This window comes from Phoca vitulina, unplaced genomic scaffold, assembly GCF_004348235.1.
Source record: "Phoca vitulina isolate PV1807 unplaced genomic scaffold, GSC_HSeal_1.0 scaffold50, whole genome shotgun sequence".
NCBI classification, from domain to species: domain Eukaryota; kingdom Metazoa; phylum Chordata; class Mammalia; order Carnivora; family Phocidae; genus Phoca; species Phoca vitulina.
In genome coordinates this window covers 1,011,071-1,029,122 of record NW_022589753.1, presented here as the reverse complement: position 1 = coordinate 1,029,122, position 18,052 = coordinate 1,011,071, and the positions used below count along the sequence as shown (strand labels likewise).

The following is an 18,052-nucleotide window of genomic DNA, read 5'->3' as shown; positions in this document are numbered from 1 at the left end:
CGTGCTCTCACACACCCAGGACACAGGACCCCCGGGGCAGGTACGTGCACACACGCGTGTACACACGCCTCCTGCACGACACGGGACACCCCACCTTGAGCCGAGTGCCCCTTCCCTTCCTTCCCTGCTCCCTCTCTGCAGCCGTGCTGGCTGGGACCCCATCAGGGGCCCTCAGGGGCTCAGCACAAATGGGCCAATGGGACCATCTCCCTGTCTCCCTCTGCTCAGGTTACAGGACCATCGCTGTGCGGAAGTTCATGCAGGTAGGGAGAGGGTGGGATGGGTCTCTCTGGACACCCCATTTGGTTCCTGGGACCCGAGGGGTGTCACCAGTCACCCAACCCAGAAAGCATTTGGAGGGTGCCCTGGGTCAGTGCTGGGGCCGGCTTGGCTGACTTGAGGCGCTTCTCCCAGCTCTGTTTTGGATTCTCTGTGTCCCTGAGCCCTGGCACACATGTCTGGGCCTGGTCACTCGCATTTCCCTCTCAGTCCGACCAGTGGGGCTGGCTTATCAGGAGCCTCGTGTCACGCATCCCCAGGGCAGGCTGGGAGGGGCTTTCCCCCCGGACCTTGTTCAGGGCACCCCAGGTGTCCACCACAGCCCCTGCCCTGCCACCCACCCTCTCTCCCGCAGGTGATGGGCCTCGGGCTGTCCAGCGTCTTTGCCCTGTGTTTGGGTCACACCTCAAGCTTCTGTAAGTCCGTGGTATTTGCATCAGCGTCCATTGGCCTGCAGACCTTCAACCACAGGTAAGGTCTGGGCGCCCCTCCCACCAGAGCTGCCCCATGCTGCCCGCTGTTGTTTGTTTCATCCTGGTAGTGGGTTCCTGCACTGTGTCGTGGTGGGGATGGGACAGCCAGGGTGGGCACGATGGCCCGAGTGGGGCTGTGCCCCTGGTGTGGTCTCGTGCCCCGGCGTGGCGGGCAGGCCTTGGCTGGGCTGGGTTCTGAGTACCCACTTGGCAGTTTCTAGGCTCCAGGTGCTCAGAGGACCAGCCCTGGGCTTAGGGGGGTGGCAGCCGCCCCGTGGTCACCCCTTTCCTCTTTTCCACAGCGGCATTTCGGTCAACATCCAGGACCTGGCCCCATCCTGTGCCGGCTTTCTGTTTGGTGAGAACCGCTGGTCCCTGTTTGAATAGGAAGTTGCGTTCCCCACCCATGCATGGCTCACCCAGCCTCGCCCCCTCCCTGGGCCCCCAGGGCTGCCCCTGGGTAGGGGGGCCTCCTGTGACCAGTCCTTGTTCTCTTCCTCTGTCCTGTTCACAGGTGTGGCAAACACAGCTGGGGCCTTGGCAGGTGAGAGGTGGGCTGGGCTGGGGTGCCTCCTGGCGGCCCCAGCCCTGCAGGGTGGGCATGGCACCATCGAGGGTCCCACAGTGCCAGACCAGTGGGGAGGGGAGAGTGCAGCTCACGGAGCTGGTCCAGGGCAAGAACCCAGCCACTTTCCATGGTGTTCCCTTTTCTGATGGTGCGTACCCCAGCCCCCACTTGACCCACCGATGTGAGTCAAATCCTCGAGGCCCAGGGTTCCTGGGGTTGAGTGTCTGGATGACAATGATGGGGCTTATTCCCCCTGGGGGGTGCAGAGGGACCTGTGAGGGTCATTTTCCTGGGCAGCCCGTGAGGTCTCTGGCCTTCTGAGACCCTCTGATGCCGGCCCTCCCTTGGCCTGGCGGCTTGGACCCCTGAGTTCAGCTTCTGTCGCTCAGGCTGCCCCTGGCCTCCCGTCCTAGAACCCCACCACCAGCTGCGCTCCTCGGCACTGCCCTCGGGACGGCCCCGGAGCACTCGGCCTGTCTGCCCCCGTCTGCTGCAGGTGTCGTGGGCGTGTGCCTGGGGGGCTACCTCATCGAGACCACGGGCTCCTGGACGTCCATGTTCAACCTGGTGGCTGCCGTCAGCAGCCTGGGGCTGTGCACCTTCCTGCTGTTGGGAGAGGCCCAGCGAGTGGACCTGAGCCCCACCCGCGAGGACCTCTAGCTGCCCCAGCCTGACCGTTCCTTCAGTGCTGTCTGCCTTGGGGTGACGGGCTCTGTTTGAGAGCCTCCCACTCCTGACCCCAGATGTGTGAGCAGGGGGAAAGCGAGACCTAGCCAAGCCGGGCTGCCCTGGCTGGGCCTCAGTTTCTCCAGAGAGGTGATCGTGCCCTCCCCTCAGGGTGCGTGGACTGTCAGGGGTGAGTGGAGTTAGTGTTTCTAGCAGTGGCTGTGTCTTTACACACAGTCTGTTCCATGTAGATCCACGTGCCCCTGCGGTCCCCACAGTGGGAGCTCTGCCCGTCCCTGCAGGGGCTGGACTCTTCCCCCCAGACCTGCTCTGCTTTGCTTCTCGGCACATGGGGCCAGATCATTCTTCGTGGGGTGAGGGGGCTGTCCTGTGCACTGGGCCTGCATCCAGGGCCCCCACCTACTAGGTGACCCCCCAGTCATGACAACCAACACTGGCTCCTGGCATCACCACGTGTCCCCAGGGGAGCTGCCCTGGGTGGGACCTGCAGCTCTCATGAAGCCTGTTAGGGGCTGCTAGGGGCATTTCAGCTTCTCCAAGTCCAGTGGGTGGGCCGTGGGCTAGACGCCCTTGCCCATCTTTGGGGACCCCCCCAGCATCCCCCGGGGATCCCTTGGCACTGGTGAAGTGTTCTGCCTCCCTTGGGCCCACTGATGCCAGCAGTAAGGGGACTGTGGGTCCCTCTCCTGCCCAGGGCGCTCCGCAGGACCAGGGAGCCCTCCTGCATCGTCCTTCTCTCCTAACAGAGGATCTGGTCGTCTCGGGAATTAATAACAGATCCTGCAAGATGTATACGTAGAAAAAAGAATAAGAATGTGGAAAAATCACCCCAGACTTATTTAAACGATGGCTATTAAACTGGAAAAGGAAGACTGTTACTCTTCCTTTTTTTAAAAGAATAACATGCAGCAAAGATTTGTTGGGCTCACTGAGGGGAAGCCGAGGAAGCGGGCAGAGGTTGTAGACAGGTGGAGGCGACCAAGCGGGGGAGCGGGGGCGGGGCAGGTGGGGCCCCTCTCCCACCGGGACCCAGCCGCCGGCCTTGCAGTGGGCTGCCCCCCGCAGCGGGCACCCACAGAACCAGGCCGCAGGGCCCGGGTGCACTCCACAAGGACGGCGGGCAGCTTTCCCTGTTTCTCCCTCCGCTGTCCCACTTTGGATCAGAAAGAATCTGAAAGATTCTTGATTACCGAACTCGAGTCTGGCCTCCTGGCTGTGGCCCAATTGTTTATGGAGGTGCTCTGGGAATGTCACTTTACCACAAAGGCCCTGGCGTTCCTCGCGTTCCTCGGCTGGAGGTTTTCCTGAGCGACCCCTGTGGCGGAGGACCCCAGCCCCTGAGAGTCCCCGCGGCGGACGTCCTGCAGCACCGAGCACGTTCAAGTCCTTGGACACGGGAGCTGAGCTCTTCCCGCGTGCCAAGCTGTTTCCGGGATCTTCCACCTTCCCAAACTGAAACTCTGTCCCATTAAACAGCATTCCCCCTCCCTGCCCACAGCCGCTGGCCCCCACTGTCCACGTTCTGTTCCTGTGGATGTGACGGCTCTGGGTCCCTCACGCAGTATGTCCTTCAGTGACTGGCCTGTTTCATGGAGCGTAATGTCCTCCACGTGGTAGCAGGTGTCAGAATTTCCCTCCTTTTTCAGGCTGAGCCATACTCCACTGGGTGGATGGGCCTCATTTTGTGCATCCGTTCCTCTGTGGATGGACACTTGGTTTGTTTCCACGTCTCGGCTTCTGGGAATAATGCTGCTGAGAACGCGGGTGTCTCTAACCCACAGTGAGCCGTAAAGTCTTTGAGAGCCCAAGCGAGGGGGTGGCCCTTTCCACAGTTACTCAGTCTTCCAGGGTCTCAGACCTTGAGTCCCTGAGGGAATGTAGGACCCAGGAGGCGATGGTGGGTCTGCTCAGAAGGGGAGCCTAAGACACACGCGTGTAAACCAAGGCCCCAGGCCTCCTGGACACCACACTGAGTCCCCTTTTGGTCACTTCCTCAAAGTCGGAGGAGGGAGGCTGGCACGTGGGATTTGGGGGACATGGGCCTGGTGCCGAGCAGAGGGGCCTGGCTTCCTCCCAGCACTGCCGTTCCTGGTCTGGAATGCCATCCTGGAGTTGGGTGTGCTCTCCCTACCCCTTCCCAAGGCCAATGTTGGGCCTCGGTCAGGGCTCCACAGAGTCTGGGGCACGTGGTTGCCGGCAGGGAGGGTGCTGGTAGCAAAGAGGGTGTTCGGGCAGGCCCTGGGTGGTGTGGTTGCTGCCCGCGGGCTCGGACACATCCCCGCCCCGGCAACAGCTCTGGCCGGTCCTACTGGCTGATGGGGCCCTGGGCCAGGGTCGGGCGGCGACAGGGTTAGAAGCAGCAGGGCCAAGGGCGTAGAGCTGTGCCCACCTCCTTCGGCACACACTAAACCCAGCTCGCCACCCACTGCCCAGAGGAGGGGCTCGGGCCACAGCGGTGCGGGAGCGGGCATGCGCCTGGGCAGCCGGCCCCTGAGGCCCCGCGGGAGGCCTGGGCGGCTGCCGCCCACAACTAGCCAACAGAGGGCGCCGTTTGACAGGGCCGGTCCGAGCAGTGGTCCCCAGCCCCCACTAATGCGCGCGGGTACCCTCCGGCCCTGGCTGCTCAGTGCCCGCATCAGGCGGTGCTCCTGGCTCTCGGCTCCGTTGGCGGGAAGTGTTGAAAGGAGGTTCCAGGTGCGGGGGGCCGTGCGGCGAGGGCGGGCGGGCGGCGGGCCACCGCAGTGGGGCCGGGAAGGAGCTGGGGCGACTCCCGCACACGGGATTTCCGCCCCCACCCTTAACTGGCCACAGGGTGCAGCTCCAGGGCTCGCCCCTCCACCCCTTCCCCAGGGCTGGGGACCCTGGGTCCTCAGGGGCACAGGCTCCTTGAGGGGAGTCGTCCTCCCACCTGAGCAAGTAGGCAGCAGGGACTGTGGGAGTTTCAACTCCAGGAACAATGGCCTCCACCTGATGTCCCTCCTGGGCTGGTCCAGGCTGCCGCCCGCGGTGCCCTCCCTTCATCTCCCATCCACGTGCAGGAGGACCATGCAGGACCGACCCCTCCTGGTCACCATAAGGGACACTTTTCCCTTCTTTCTTTCTTTTTTTAGAGAAAGGGAGAGAGAGAGTGTGAGCTGGAGGGGGCGTGGGGGGGGCAGAGGGAGAGGGAGAACCCCAAGCAGGCTCCAGGCTCAGAGCGGAGCCCGATGTCCGGCTGGATCTCACGACCCTGAGATCATGACCCTAGCCACAATCAAGAGTCAGATGCTCAGCGCCCCTCCCTGTCTCTTTATTTATTTTATTTATTTATTTTTTTAGATTTTATTTATTTATTTGACAGAGAGAGACACAGCGAGAGAGGGAACACAAGCAGGGGGAGTGGGAGAGGGAGAAGCAGGCTTCCCGCGGAGCAGGGAGCCCGATGTGGGACTCGATCCCAGGACACTGGGATCGTGACCTGAGCCGAAGGCAGCCGCTTAACGACTGAGCCACCCAGGCGCCCCTCCTTGTCTCTTTAAAGCAGGATCTTTAATGGCCACTTAAGATTCGTAATTAACATGTGGACGGCCCCCCACCTCTCTGGGCCACCGTCCTTGACCCTCCCGTTTTTTGGCTTTGTCCTTCAGTTGTAGGACTACAGTGCCCTGGGGGTCCCCACTTGCCCCCTGGCGACTCCTGGACACCATCCCCCCCAGCAGGTCGTCCCTCCCCAGGCCATGCTCTGTCCCGACCATCTGCGGTGGGCCATCCGGTCACCCTCTTCCGGTGCCCGAGGAAGGAGAGATGAGCTCCATGTTGGGATGCACTTTGACTGGGATTTATTTTATTATGTTTAATTGAAAGGCACTGAGGTAGTGGCATGAATATTCAGCATGGCTGCTGGTGCGGGAGCTGGAGTCTGATTCTAGGACGCGCCCCAGCACAGCGGGGCCTGTCAAAGGGGGAGTGAGGTGGGGAAGCTATTAATTGAAATAGCTTCATTAATTAGTAATTAACAGCAGGGAAATGACTGTGTCACACGTCCTATTTCAGTGGATGCCCTTCATGTGTTATAGGGCCTTTAATTAAAGGACGTGCATTTTAATTAAAGGCAAGCGTGGCCCTTTGGCCTTTGGAATACAAAAGACACTCCCAACTTTCAAAGAAGCTGTTGGGGAGGCTGGTGCAGGGGGCAGGGGAGCCGTGTCCCCCTGTGTTGGATCCCTTCGCCTTCCAGCCCCTCCTGGGTCAGTGGCCCCAGGCTGATTCTCCTTGGAGTCTAGCTGGCACCCTTCCTGAGCCCGAGGTGATGGCCATATGGGGCCATGTGAGGTCCGAGGCCAGTGGGGGGGACCCTGGCCAGAGCTGCTGGCCCTGACCAAGCAGCCTTGCTGCCCCCCCGCCCCGAGTCCTTCAAGTAGGGGCTGGAAGCTGGAGGGAGACGCCCCAGGGCCGTGCTGACCCTGCACCTGCCCCAGTCTCTGCGTCTCTGCCTGGCCGAGTAGCTGGCCGGAAGGCCAGGGCCGACACTCACCCACACCTGCGCCTGGCACGGGAGGACGCTTGGCCTGCTCCTGACACCCTGTGAGCCAGGTGGGGTGTTTCCTCGCACCTGCCGGGGCCCAGCAGGCAGATCCTGAGCCCACCACACCTGTCACCTGCAGACACCTCAGGGTCCCCTCCTGCCACAAGCCTCCTGCCAGCAAAGATGCAACCAGCCAGCTCGGGACCACACCCCTGTCCTGCTCTGCCTCTGCCTCTGTCCCCCAGTGTCCTGTGCGCGTCACCCTGACCACCTCCTGAATGACTCTTGCCGAGGTCACAGAGACAGGGGCCGGGGGGAGCAGGAGAGGCTCCTGCTGGGACTCCGGGCCCCGCGTGTCCTCCCAGCCTTCCTACCTGGCGCCTGCGGTTGCTCGGATGCACCTGCTCTTGGCCCCGCCTGTGCTGTCCACCTCGAGATCTTGGCCTGGCCTCTGTCTCTGCCTGATCACCCCCACCCCATCATCCAGCAGACCTGCGCATGCACACACACTCATAAACGCACACACGTGTACACGCAGACACACACAGCACTGGTGTGGCGGGGGGTCCCCACTAGACAGGGGCTCGGAGGGCAGCGCTCATGAACAGTGCTCCTTCGTGCACCCCGCCTGGGGCCTGGCCCGGGGGGTCCTTGGTGGAGGGCACCGTGTAAGCCGGGCACAGGGGCCCGGCCCAGGTGCAGAGCGCTCTGCCCTCCCCTCTGTTCAGCGGGGAAGAAATACCCAGCATCAGGAGGAACTGGGACACCTGTGGCAGAAAGCCTGGGGGCTGCTTCCTTCCCAACGATCAGGCAGCCTTGCACCCACCTCAGGGGGAAGTGGGCACAGGGCAGGGAGACCCCTCTGCCCCGAGAAGCCCATCTGCTATTTCAAACGCAGGCCCTCAAATTCTTTCCCTTGAGCACCTTGAATCTAGGTGGGCTCTAAGACCAGAAGGTGATTTCTGGATTAGGCCAGGAAAGGCTCCCCTGGGACACTGGGTCTTTGGACCCCCTGCCATGCTGTGGGAAGTCCAGTCAGGCCTTGAGGGCGACACGGGGGAGGCCCTCAGGCCAACTGCCTGAGGGACCCCCGACTGAATGGCCCAGCTGAGCCCCTGCAAGTGCCCAAACATAGAGGCCACCGGGGAGAGTACAACAGTGGACAGAAAGTAGCCTGGGTTTGGGGTGGTTGGTTAGGACTCCCTTGGGAGGGAGGAGAGGGGTGAGCCCGTCCAGGTGGACGATGGGGTGTCCAGATGTGTTTGAGCTGGGCCTGGGACGGGCTTGTTCTCTTGGGGAGACGGCAGGAGGGCCCCTCGGCGGGACGCCCTGTGCTGGTCAGCAGCTACGTTTGGAGGGTCCCCAGCCACTCTTTGCTCATGATGGTTGTTCAGAGAGAATTTGACTGATGCCCACTTCCCACCCCTCGCAGAAGCAATGCCTCCTTTGCTCAGCTGGGCGGAGGACCCAGGAGCCGCTTTAGGAAAGGGCCAGGCAAGCGTCCGTGCCAAGGACAGACCAACGGGGACGCCCACTAGAAATGCCAGCGACGTGCGGCATGAAATACAGCCTGTCCGATTAAATTATTTAACACATTAGCATTAACTGCCGTCCTGCAACCCTGTGAGGGGTTTGCGTCCTCCCTCCTCCTCTGGCTTGGAGAGCCTTCAGCCAGCACTCATGCTGGGAGTGTGTCTTCCTACTTCCTCCTGCCCCACGTGAAGAGGCGGCCTGGGGGACAGGCCCCCCACGTACGAGCCGGTGGAAACTGCGGCCGCCCCTGCGGCTCCGCCCGCCTCCAACACCTGCGGCACCCGGCACCCACAGGACACTCTTCTTTTGTCTGCCCTCCTCCTGCCTGTTTGCAAGCTTTTCATTCCGAGCATCAGGCATCTCCACAGGGAGCAGCCCAGGGCCCTCAGGATGGGTCCGTGTCCCGCGCTCGCTCGGGGACAAAGTGCTGCTGCAGGCTCCTCCCACGGCTCTGGAGGCTGGAGGTCCGAGGACAAGGTGGCAGCCGGTTGGCTCCTCCCGAGGCCTCTCTCCTCCTCCCTCTGTGTCTGGGTCTGATCTCTTCTTCCAAGCACACAGTCAGATTGGAGTAGGGCACACCCCAATGACCTCATTTCGACTTAATCACCTCTGTGAAGACCCCATTTCCCAGATCCTGGGGGTTAGAGCTTCCACTTGTGGACTGGGGGGACACAAATCAGCCATAACAGAATGGTTTCTCGGCACCCTCCCAGAGCCCAGGGCCGTGGAGTCCAGGTGAGGCTGCCCTGCAGGCGTAGTAAGTGCTGTGGGCCACCCAGACCCCACTCAGGCCAAGCCCCTTTCCCAGGGTCGACCCCCACAGTCAGCCTGCTTCCCAAGACGTATCAGCATGAGGGGCAGAGGCCCCGCCCCGGCCTCAGCTGGACCGTGCTGAGGCCCATCGAAGGCCCAGAGCTTCCTGTGGCATCAGGGAGACCTCTGCCGTGGCTGCGATGCACCCCAACTTCTCCCCTGCTCCGTCCCTCCCCACAGAGTGGCGCCGAGACCCCCGTGACCTTCCGCAGCAAATCTCCATCCCGGCCTTGTGTGCGGGGGCCCAGCCCGAGGGGTCTCTACGGCGGCCGCTCCTGGCTCGGGAGAGATCCACGTCCTCCATGTCTGAGACTGAAACGGAAATGCCAGAGCTCAGGAGGCTCCGGGGGCTCCGGTGTAGACAATACACGACACCCCGGCACCCCGTGTCCGGCAAGAACGGACGGCTCAGTCCTGCTCACCTCGAGGCAGCCGTGGGACCGTGAACCCTGGGGCACACAACAGCCGTGGAAAGATGCACAATGTCGTCATTCGCCCACACACAAGCACACCTGGGCGGGCACCGCGCATGCCCACCGGGTGGCTGGAACCCGCACACAGACCGTGGAAAGTGTTGGCGAGCACATGGAGGAGCGGGAGCCCGTACACGGACCCGAAAAGCCGCCCGGCCTCTCCTCCGAAGGTTACATGTGACGTCACCGTATCGGCCCAGCAACTCCACCGCCTCGTCTGCACCCGAGACCAATGAAAGCGTGTTCAGACACTTGGGCATGAATGTACACAGCAGCCAGAAGTGGGAAACACGCCGACGTCCGTCCGCGGGTGAACGAGCACCCGGGCTGCGCCCACCCACCCCGCGCGCATCACTCGGTCTCAGCAAGGGGTGAAGCAGGGGCGCTCGCTACCACGTGGATGAGCCTCGGAAACATGACGCGGACTGAGAGACGCCTGTGACACAAGAGGACGCAGATCGTATGAGCCCATTACGGGGAAATCCAGAGACGGGAAATGGATCGGTGTTTGCCAGGGCTTGGGGTGGGCAGGGAGTGACTGCTACGCATTACGGGGCCTCCTTTTGGGGTAATGGAATGTTCTGGAATGAGAGAGGTGGTGGCTGCACGAATATACTCGCTGCCACTGGGTTGTTCACTGGCTAATTCAATGCCCTGTGAGTGTCCCCTCAGCGACAATGTCGGGGGCACAGGCGGGATTCAGAAGCCAGTGAGGTGCAGTGTCCCCCGTGCCCTCCTCACCCATGCGTGTGGCCGGGCAGGTGCCCCGAGCAAGCTGCCCTCCTTGGGTCTGGAGGGACAGAGGCCGTGGACGGTCACGGGGCCTGCCCGGCGTCTGAGAACAGCCAAACCTCCTTGGAGAGTAGGGAGAGAGGGGCCAGCCCCTTCGAGGGAGGCGTCAGTCCCCGGGAGGCAGGCCCTGCCGTCACTGGGCTCCCGGGCAGCACAGGGGTGTGCGCGGCACCATCAGCCCCCCTGAGCCGTCCTTGCTCTCCTTCCACAGTTTGAGGATGTTCCTTGATGGACTTCGCGCAGTGACACACTCTGCTGGGAAAGTAGAATGCATGGGGCCATGTGGTCCGCCGTCCGGGGCGCTGACTGTGTTGGCCCGTGTCCCTCGCCGGCGTCTCCATCCCTGGCCCCTGATGCTCACCTCAGGCAGCTCCAGCCGGCCGTGCCCAGCGTCCAATCCTCGGTGCTCCTTCCTCTGTTCTGCAGGACAGTGGCCCTGCCCTACAGGGATTAGAGTGTTATTCAACAGTATGAGTCCAAAAGATTTTCTGAAAGCCATTTTGGGAATTTGGGGCTGGGGAGTCCCTTTGCCCGGCCCCTCTAGCACAGGGACAGAGACAGGAAGACCCAGCCCTCCATGCTGCTCACCACCCGTTGTGTTCCCAAACCGCTGTTCCTCGGGAGTCCCTGAGTCCCCGAGTCCTCACAGCCGAGCTGGGTGAGGGGGTCGGGGACGAGCCCCTGAGCAGCCCTGGTCTGTTCGGCAGGATGGGGCCCTTGGGGTTCCTGTGTGTTCCCCATCGTCATCCTGCTGTCTTCTCCCGGGATGATGGCTTTGCAGGGAAGGAGAGCTATTCCGCGAGAGCACATCAGAGCTGCAGACCCCAACCCCTTGGCCCCAGGACATTTCCATCATGTGACGGGCTTTCCTGCAGTTTCTTCACGGAGCCAGCCGAAGTCCTTGGTCATCATTCCCCATGGCCACACACATTTCCATGTCTCTTGGGCTGACATGACTTTCCCCAGGGTTAATTCATGAAGGTGAAGAACGTACAAGCCTTCGCTACTTGGTCCATTGCCCCATCGGCCACATGGTCAAAGCTGGCCAGGTAGAACGTCGGCCTCTCTTGGGGTCTCTATGTCCACCTTGTCCAATTGTCCTGGGCAGGTCTGAAGCCCTGAGCCAAGCCCAACAACACCATCCTGGCCCCGGGCAAAGATGGGCCAAGAACCTGAGCGAGAACAACTTCCTTGGGGCCAGAACAGCTGGACCAAAGTCCCCAGGGCTAGCTGGTCACTTGCTTCAGCTGCCTGTGCCTGACCTGACTTTGAAACCCGGGCCTCGTTCCTCCCATCCGTCCGGTGACGATCAGGGACGTGACCCCGGCCAGCCCGGTCTCCCTTCCCCTCTGTCCAGTGGGGTTGAGACGATGGTGGGCTTCGTCTGGAACAGGGCTTCCTGCCCCTGCCATCCCCAGTGCAAACCTCTTGCTCGCCTTCAATATTTGACCCACATTGGATAGTGAATGTGGACAGCAAGGGCCTCAGGCCAATTTCTGTCCCAGGAACCATCTGTTGTTTGCGAGCAGTGGGAATCGGGAAGCGGACTGTTGTCTCAACTTTCCGGGGCGGAGACCCCCTTGGAGCTGCCTGGTTGGCGGCAGCTCCAGCCCCACGCACCACTCTGACCTGATCCAGGGCTTGGGCCCATGAGTTCCCATCAGGAGCCGTCTCCAGAATTGGCCCTAACTGGTGGCTTCTTGGCAGCTCTCATGGAGGCGAGAGCAAGGACCCTGCACCTTGTCTCTTTGTGGGCGGAGAGCCCCCCTCCTCTGCTGTCAGCATGGAGCGAGGACTCTGCCTAGTGGGGAGGGCAAGTGGGGCCAGACAGGGCGGCCGGCTTTGGGATGGGCTGCTCTCCAGACCTAACAGAGGGCCCTGAGGGAAGTGTAGTCCCGTCCAGCCAGCTGTGCCCCGAGGCGGCAGAGGCAGGCACCTCCACCCCACCAGGACCTGGACTTCATCGGGGGCCCCGCTGGACACGTGTCCTCCCTCCAGCCTTGCTCTGTCACGGATGCTGTCCTAGGGGAGTCACCTCCCTGTCCACAAACTCGTGTCTCTGTCCCGGACAGAAATAGCTCTGTCTGGTGCTCACCAGCAAGATTCAAAGGGGTTTGAAGAATAAATGTTTTCCTAAGTTTTAGCTGACATTCAATTTTAATGACTTTTTAAACAAAGTAACTATTAAACGTGTGCTGTTTTATGGTCTCCTGATGTCTGACAGGTGTTTTTGCCCACGTGGGAAGCAGATGCTAATCGCATTCTCCCTAATAGCTCATAAATAACAAGCCCCTGGCATTTCCCTTTGTCTGTGGCACTGCCAATGGCCCATTTGTTCTTCAGAAGTGGCCACGTTGGCCTGTCAATCAGCTCTTGCCGTAGGCGGTTTTTGGTGATTAGAAACCCCTTAGAGAGCGAGAACTCCAAATTAGTTTTAAATAAAAAATCAGAATATTCATGCTGCTGAACATCTAAAGGTAAGAGGAGAAGCAGAACCCAAACCAGCCGGCTGGGGTCCTGGTGTTGCTAGCGGAGGGGGCTCTGGGGCCCAGACCAGTGAGGACGCAGCCGCAGAACTGGGGGGGACGGGCAGGGGGACGCAGGTGACCCAGCGTCAGCCTGAGACGCTCAGCCACATGAGGGTGGCCTTGGCAGCGCATTTCACGTCTACTGGTGCCTCTGTGGGGACATGAAAGCTCGTCCCAAGGAGCCGGTCTCCTTGAGAGGAGAACAAATGTCCCTGTTCGAAGAAGTTGGCAGAGGACACAGCATCTAGAGTGGACGGCGGTGTGGGCGTGCAGGCTGCGATGCCCCCCCCGGGGCCAGTTGAGCAGGTGCAGCCCCTGCTGCCCCCCTCCTCCGCAGGGAAGTCTTGTCTGGCGGCTGTGCCCTCCAGGAGTTGGGGTGACGCGGCCTGAACACCTTCCATGGTTCCTGCTGGGCTCCCCAGGCCTTGGCCCTGTCCGAGGTGCTGACGCCAGGCGTCCATGCTGGGGTCCTGCCCAGCACTCCGGGGGATGGGGACACGGGCTCGCCTGGGCTGGGAGTCCGAGCAGGGTCCCCTGGGCGGTGATGGGGAAGAGATGGGAGGGTACTTGGGGCTCTGAGGACAGGGTGCAGAAACCAGGAGGGTGCAGAGGGCTGCAGGCCGACGCCCCTTTGGGCAATTTTGGGGGAATGGGTCTGGGAGTGGTTGTGGAGCACGTGGAAGCCTCTGGAATCTTCCTCACTCCTCCAGCTCCCCAGAAAGCCCTGGGCCTAGGGGTGGGGATGGATCGAGGGACGCAGGGGTGCCTGGCTAACCTGCGGGGGGTCAAGTGCGTCCATCTCTGTCCTCCCACCCGGCGCCTGAAGGCAGTACAGAAGGGCAGGAGGTGGGGGAGGGGGTGGTGAGCACAGTGGGAGGGACAGGCTTGGAGAGGGGGCAATGAGACTGAAGAGGGTGGGGTGGGCCCCTCTGAAGCCGGCTGGGGGGCCCTGGGTGCAGGAACCCTGCTCACCGACTGTCAGCCTGTCTGGGAACAGGATCGGGACCCGCAGTGGCCCAGACCACGTCCGCAGAAGGTGCTGTGCCGTGCCCCTTCATCCTGCCTCTGAGGCTGGGCAGACACTTCAGGCTGGAGAGGGCTCAGTTTCCCCTTGGTGTCCAGGATCTGGTCCTCCACGCCGTGTCCTTTGTGGTGTCCACACCAGCCTGCCCTGGGCGTGGACTTTGAATGCTATGGGCAGACGCAGATGGCACCGTTCACCACTCCGAGCCATCCCCCATGCTCAGGCATTTGGGGATGGGGTCCCCAGACTGTGGTGGCCCCAGGGGTGGGGGACCCTCTCTGCTGGTGAGCAAGAGGAGGCCAATCTGACGCAGAAGCACGCACAGGTGGTCTGGCTGCTCCTGCAAGGCCGTGATGCACTTGTGTGCCCGGCGGTGGCCCCTTCAGGTGGCCCAGGAGAGGGTATGGGATGGAGATGGGTCCTCACCGGGGGTGAGAGCTTGGCATGACCCTGGGGACCTCGGCTTCCCGGGGGCCGGGCTGTTGCACCACAGACTTTGGGCCGGGTTCTTGGGACTTCTCAGGAGCCTTTATCCCTTGGGTTGCTCACCGGAGCTGACACTTGGAGGGGGCTCACTGCAGCCCAGACTCAGGCTTGAGGGCTTGCCTGGAAGGTGCATGGGGTTCTCAGTGACCCGCCCTCCCTGCACCGCAGCATCCTCACCTGGGAAGTGTGGGGGCCGTGAGGGAAGAGCTTCACCAGGCCTGGCCCGTGGGAGGGGCTCAGGGAAGGGCCCATGGGGGGCAGGCAGACTGCCCTGGAATCCACCTTCTTTCTACATGGGTGACACCCTGTTCCTGGGCAGGAACAGGGTAAGGGTACCTGGCGCCACCCTCCCGACCTCTTTGTTCCCCACCCGGTCATCCTTCTCTCATCCCCAAGAGCCACACTGCTACCTCAGGGCCTCCCCACACCTGCTGTCCCCCTGCCTGGACCCCCTTCCCATTGTTCTGAGCTCACCCCAACACAACCTCTTCCAGGAAGCCTTCCTCCATCTCAGGCTGACTTATCCGATTGCTGTCCATGCCTGCTTTCAACTGTGGATTCTGCCAGGGCCAAAGCCAACTGTTCTTGCTCACTAATGTGGCCTCAGCAGACAGCCGTGCTGGGCACGCAGGGGACCCTTGATCATGAATGACCTCTGATGATCAGCGTTAAGACCATTACAATCAACACCAGCACCATCTCATCTTTGTGACTGTCTTTGACAAATTTACCATTTTAAACATTTTTATTATTTACTTATTTATTTTTAAAGATTTTATGTATTCTTTTGACAGAGAGAGAGCACAAGCAGGGGGAGCAACAGAGAGAGAAGGACAAGCAGACTCCTCACTGAGCTGGGAACCCAACGCTGGACTCGACCCCAGGACCCCAAGATCGTGACCTGAGCCAAAGGTAGATGCTTCACCAACTGAGCCACCCAGGTGCCCTTTAAACATCTTTAATGTTGCGCAATCCTCACTGTCTAGTTCCAGAACCTTCTCACCTCCCCTGAACACCAGCCCACGCCTGCCCCTGTCCACGTCACCCCCAGCTCCTGGCAGCCACGCATCCATCTTCTGTCTTCCTGGTTTGCCTCTTGTGGACATGTGGGTAAGTGGAGTCACACGCTCTGTGGCCTTTTGTGACCGGCCTCTTCGTTCAGCGCCATGTTTTCAGGGCCCATCCACACAGGAGCGTGTCAGAACTGCATCCATATTATGGTGAAGAATGTACCACTGTCACGTTCCGTTTACGCGTTCATCGGTGGATGGGCTGATTCCACCGTCGGCTACGTTTTGGTCCCAAGCAGCACCGGACAGTGTGGTGATAGTCCTGCCATGGACACGCCTGTCCAGGATTGACTGGCGACCGTTTTCACCTGCCTTTGGACTTCACAGATCCTCACTGCGCAGGGGGAGGTAAACCACAGGCAGCGAGGCGAGCAAGTTCTCACTCCTCCGGCGGGAAGAGCCACGCCCACCGCGACGGGCCCCCGGCTCTTGACCGGACCCGCTGGATGCCCGCTGGTGCTACGGCGGCCCAGGTCTCCAGCAAAACCCCTGCCACACTATTAAATATTTCAGCAAATAAAAAAAATTCAGACGTGCGGCCAGATGTCCAAGTTGACAAAGTGCTTAAGGCATTTGACTGATAAAAAAAAGCCCTGGCCCTTGGTAAATGGGATTGAAAACAGGCCCCGAGGCAAGTGTGTGACATCGAAAACATCCTGGGCTGCTTTGTGCGGTGCTTGGGCGCACCGAGGTTTGGAGGCGAGTGTCCATCTGTCACTGCCGCGCGTCCTGACACTCAACAAAGCCGGATGGATCTCGGAGCCACGGCCGCTCTGCAGGGCCCGAGCGGGACGCTCGTCACAAAGGCAGCGCCATCAGTATTCACGGCTGGGCCTGCTGGTGGCCCTGGGAGCCCCGGAGCTGGGGCTGGGCCTGGCGGTTTACAGAAAGGAAGCAGCAGCTTGGGGAGGCTCTTGGCTTCAGTTGACAAAGAGTACCTGCTTCCTGGCGACTCTGCCTCCCAAGTCTGCGGAAGCATCCAAGGGACAGACAGGGACCTGCAGAGGCCAAGGCCGCTCCTGGGTGCAGGGAAAGATTGGGCCAGACCTCACGTGAGGGCGGACTTCTCCCCACACTGATAGGAAGAGAGAGAACAGGCCCGGGGCGGGGGGGGGGGGGGGGGGAGGCAGGGAGTGGGGGATGGGAGGCTGGGAGTGGGGGAAGGGAGGCTGGGAGTGGGGGAAGGGAGGAGGATGGGAGGCTGGGTGGGGGCTGGGTGGGGGCTGGGAGGCTGGGGTGGGGGTGTGGGGCCCAGGGAGAGATACACAAGCTGAGAGCAACCAGACAGAACAACTGTCAGAATTAGCAGGAAGCCTGAACTTATTTTTTGTAAATCCAGGGGCGTGATTTCCAACAGCACTCCCAGTGGTGCCGCGTGTGGGAGGTACTGAGGTGGTGACAGTCGTTGGGACCGTGGGCTTTGCTGACGAGGTACCCGTCTGTCCTATTCTGGTTTGTGCCCCTGACTTGCTAGTCTGTGGCTGAGCGATGGTGGAAACTAGCATCCCCTGCATGCCCGTCCGTGCCCCCCTCCCCAGTCAGCTTTCAACCCCTGGCCCCAAGCAGGTCATCTGTAAGAGGGCACCATGCCTGGGTGTCTGCCAGTCTGTCTGCTGCGCCCGAGGGGGACAGGCACGCACCTCCCCCAGCCTGAGGGTCTTCACGTCCCCCCACAGACCAGGTCACTGAGGTGCAGGTGGCCAGCATGTTGTCCGGGCCCCTGGCCGTGTGGGGGGGTGCCAGCGTCCCGTCTGCAGCCCTCCCCCACTTCCAGCCCAGCCACCGGGGAGGGAGGGGCGGTCTGGGATCCGAGTGCCACACCCCGCCCCCACACCCTATTTCCCAAGCGGAGCAGGGGTGTGAGGCTCCAGCAGCCCCTTGAGAATGTTCTAGCATAACTCTGCTTCATTTCAGAACAATGGAAACCTAATGAAGATGCCACAGAGGAAATTTTATCATTGAGGGTTTTATGTAAGACCCGGAAGGGCCACTCCTGTGGGACAGTCATGACTGCTGTTAAATCCGGGCATTTATTACTGCCAATAAAAGATAATATCGGGGGACTGATAGAGCCGATGTATCTGCATGTCTCCCCCCACCCCAGCCAGCACCACTGGGGCAGGGCACTGGGGGACAGAGCGACTCGGGGAGACGGCGGGGGGACCCAGTGGGGTCCGAGGGGAGGCATCCTGCTGAAAGCTGGGAAGCTCAGCCCTATCCGCTTATCCAGTGCCTTACATCCGAGCATGACCCAGGCGCTGAAGCTGGGGCCAAGGGGACGGATGTGGCCCAGGGGACACAGGTTACTGTCTGCAAGGATGGTCAGCAAAGACCCCTAGACAGAGGACAGTGACGTGCTCTGGAAAAGGATCCAGAAAGGAGCTTCCTCACCTGTGGCCCCTGGGGACATCCAATCAGATATCCAGGTGGGAGGGAAATGATAAGGTGGGCTGTGGGCCCCTCGCCCCATGTCCCCAGCTGGCTCCTTTATTGTGAAGTATCTTCCCCACCAGCTGGAGTGGGGTCTCCTGTGGCCCCACCGGTCAGAGGCTCAGGCTCTTCTCATCTGCCCTTTGCAGGGCTCAGGACCCCTGCCAAGTCCCCGCTGAGGGACGTCACCCGTGTCCCAGGACCCCGCAGTGCTTGTTGAAGGCAGGGCGGAAATGAGCCTGAGACACCCCGGCTTGCACTCTGGCTCCTCCACCCCTGGTGAGTGACCCCGAACGGCCCCTCCATTGTCTCCATCACTCGTGCCACCTGCCAGCCAGGACTGACAACACCACGCAAGGTCACACTGTGACGTCCTCTGTCTCACAGGAGTG

General features: G+C 61.2%; 1 protein-coding gene across 1 annotated transcript in view; it reads left to right on the top strand.

Moving 5' to 3' along the window:
- SLC17A9 (solute carrier family 17 member 9) overlaps positions 1–2,863 on the top strand; it is a 13,888-nt gene extending 11,025 nt beyond the window's left edge. Inside the window, exons 9-13 of the mRNA XM_032387668.1 lie at positions 229–263; positions 635–750; positions 1,055–1,110; positions 1,267–1,296; positions 1,817–2,863. Coding sequence (XP_032243559.1) covers positions 229–263; positions 635–750; positions 1,055–1,110; positions 1,267–1,296; positions 1,817–1,980 — 401 coding nt within the window. The 3' untranslated portion in view covers positions 1,981–2,863. The remainder of the gene's footprint in view (positions 1–228; positions 264–634; positions 751–1,054; positions 1,111–1,266; positions 1,297–1,816) is intronic.
- The last annotated feature ends 15,189 nt before the right edge of the window (positions 2,864–18,052 follow it).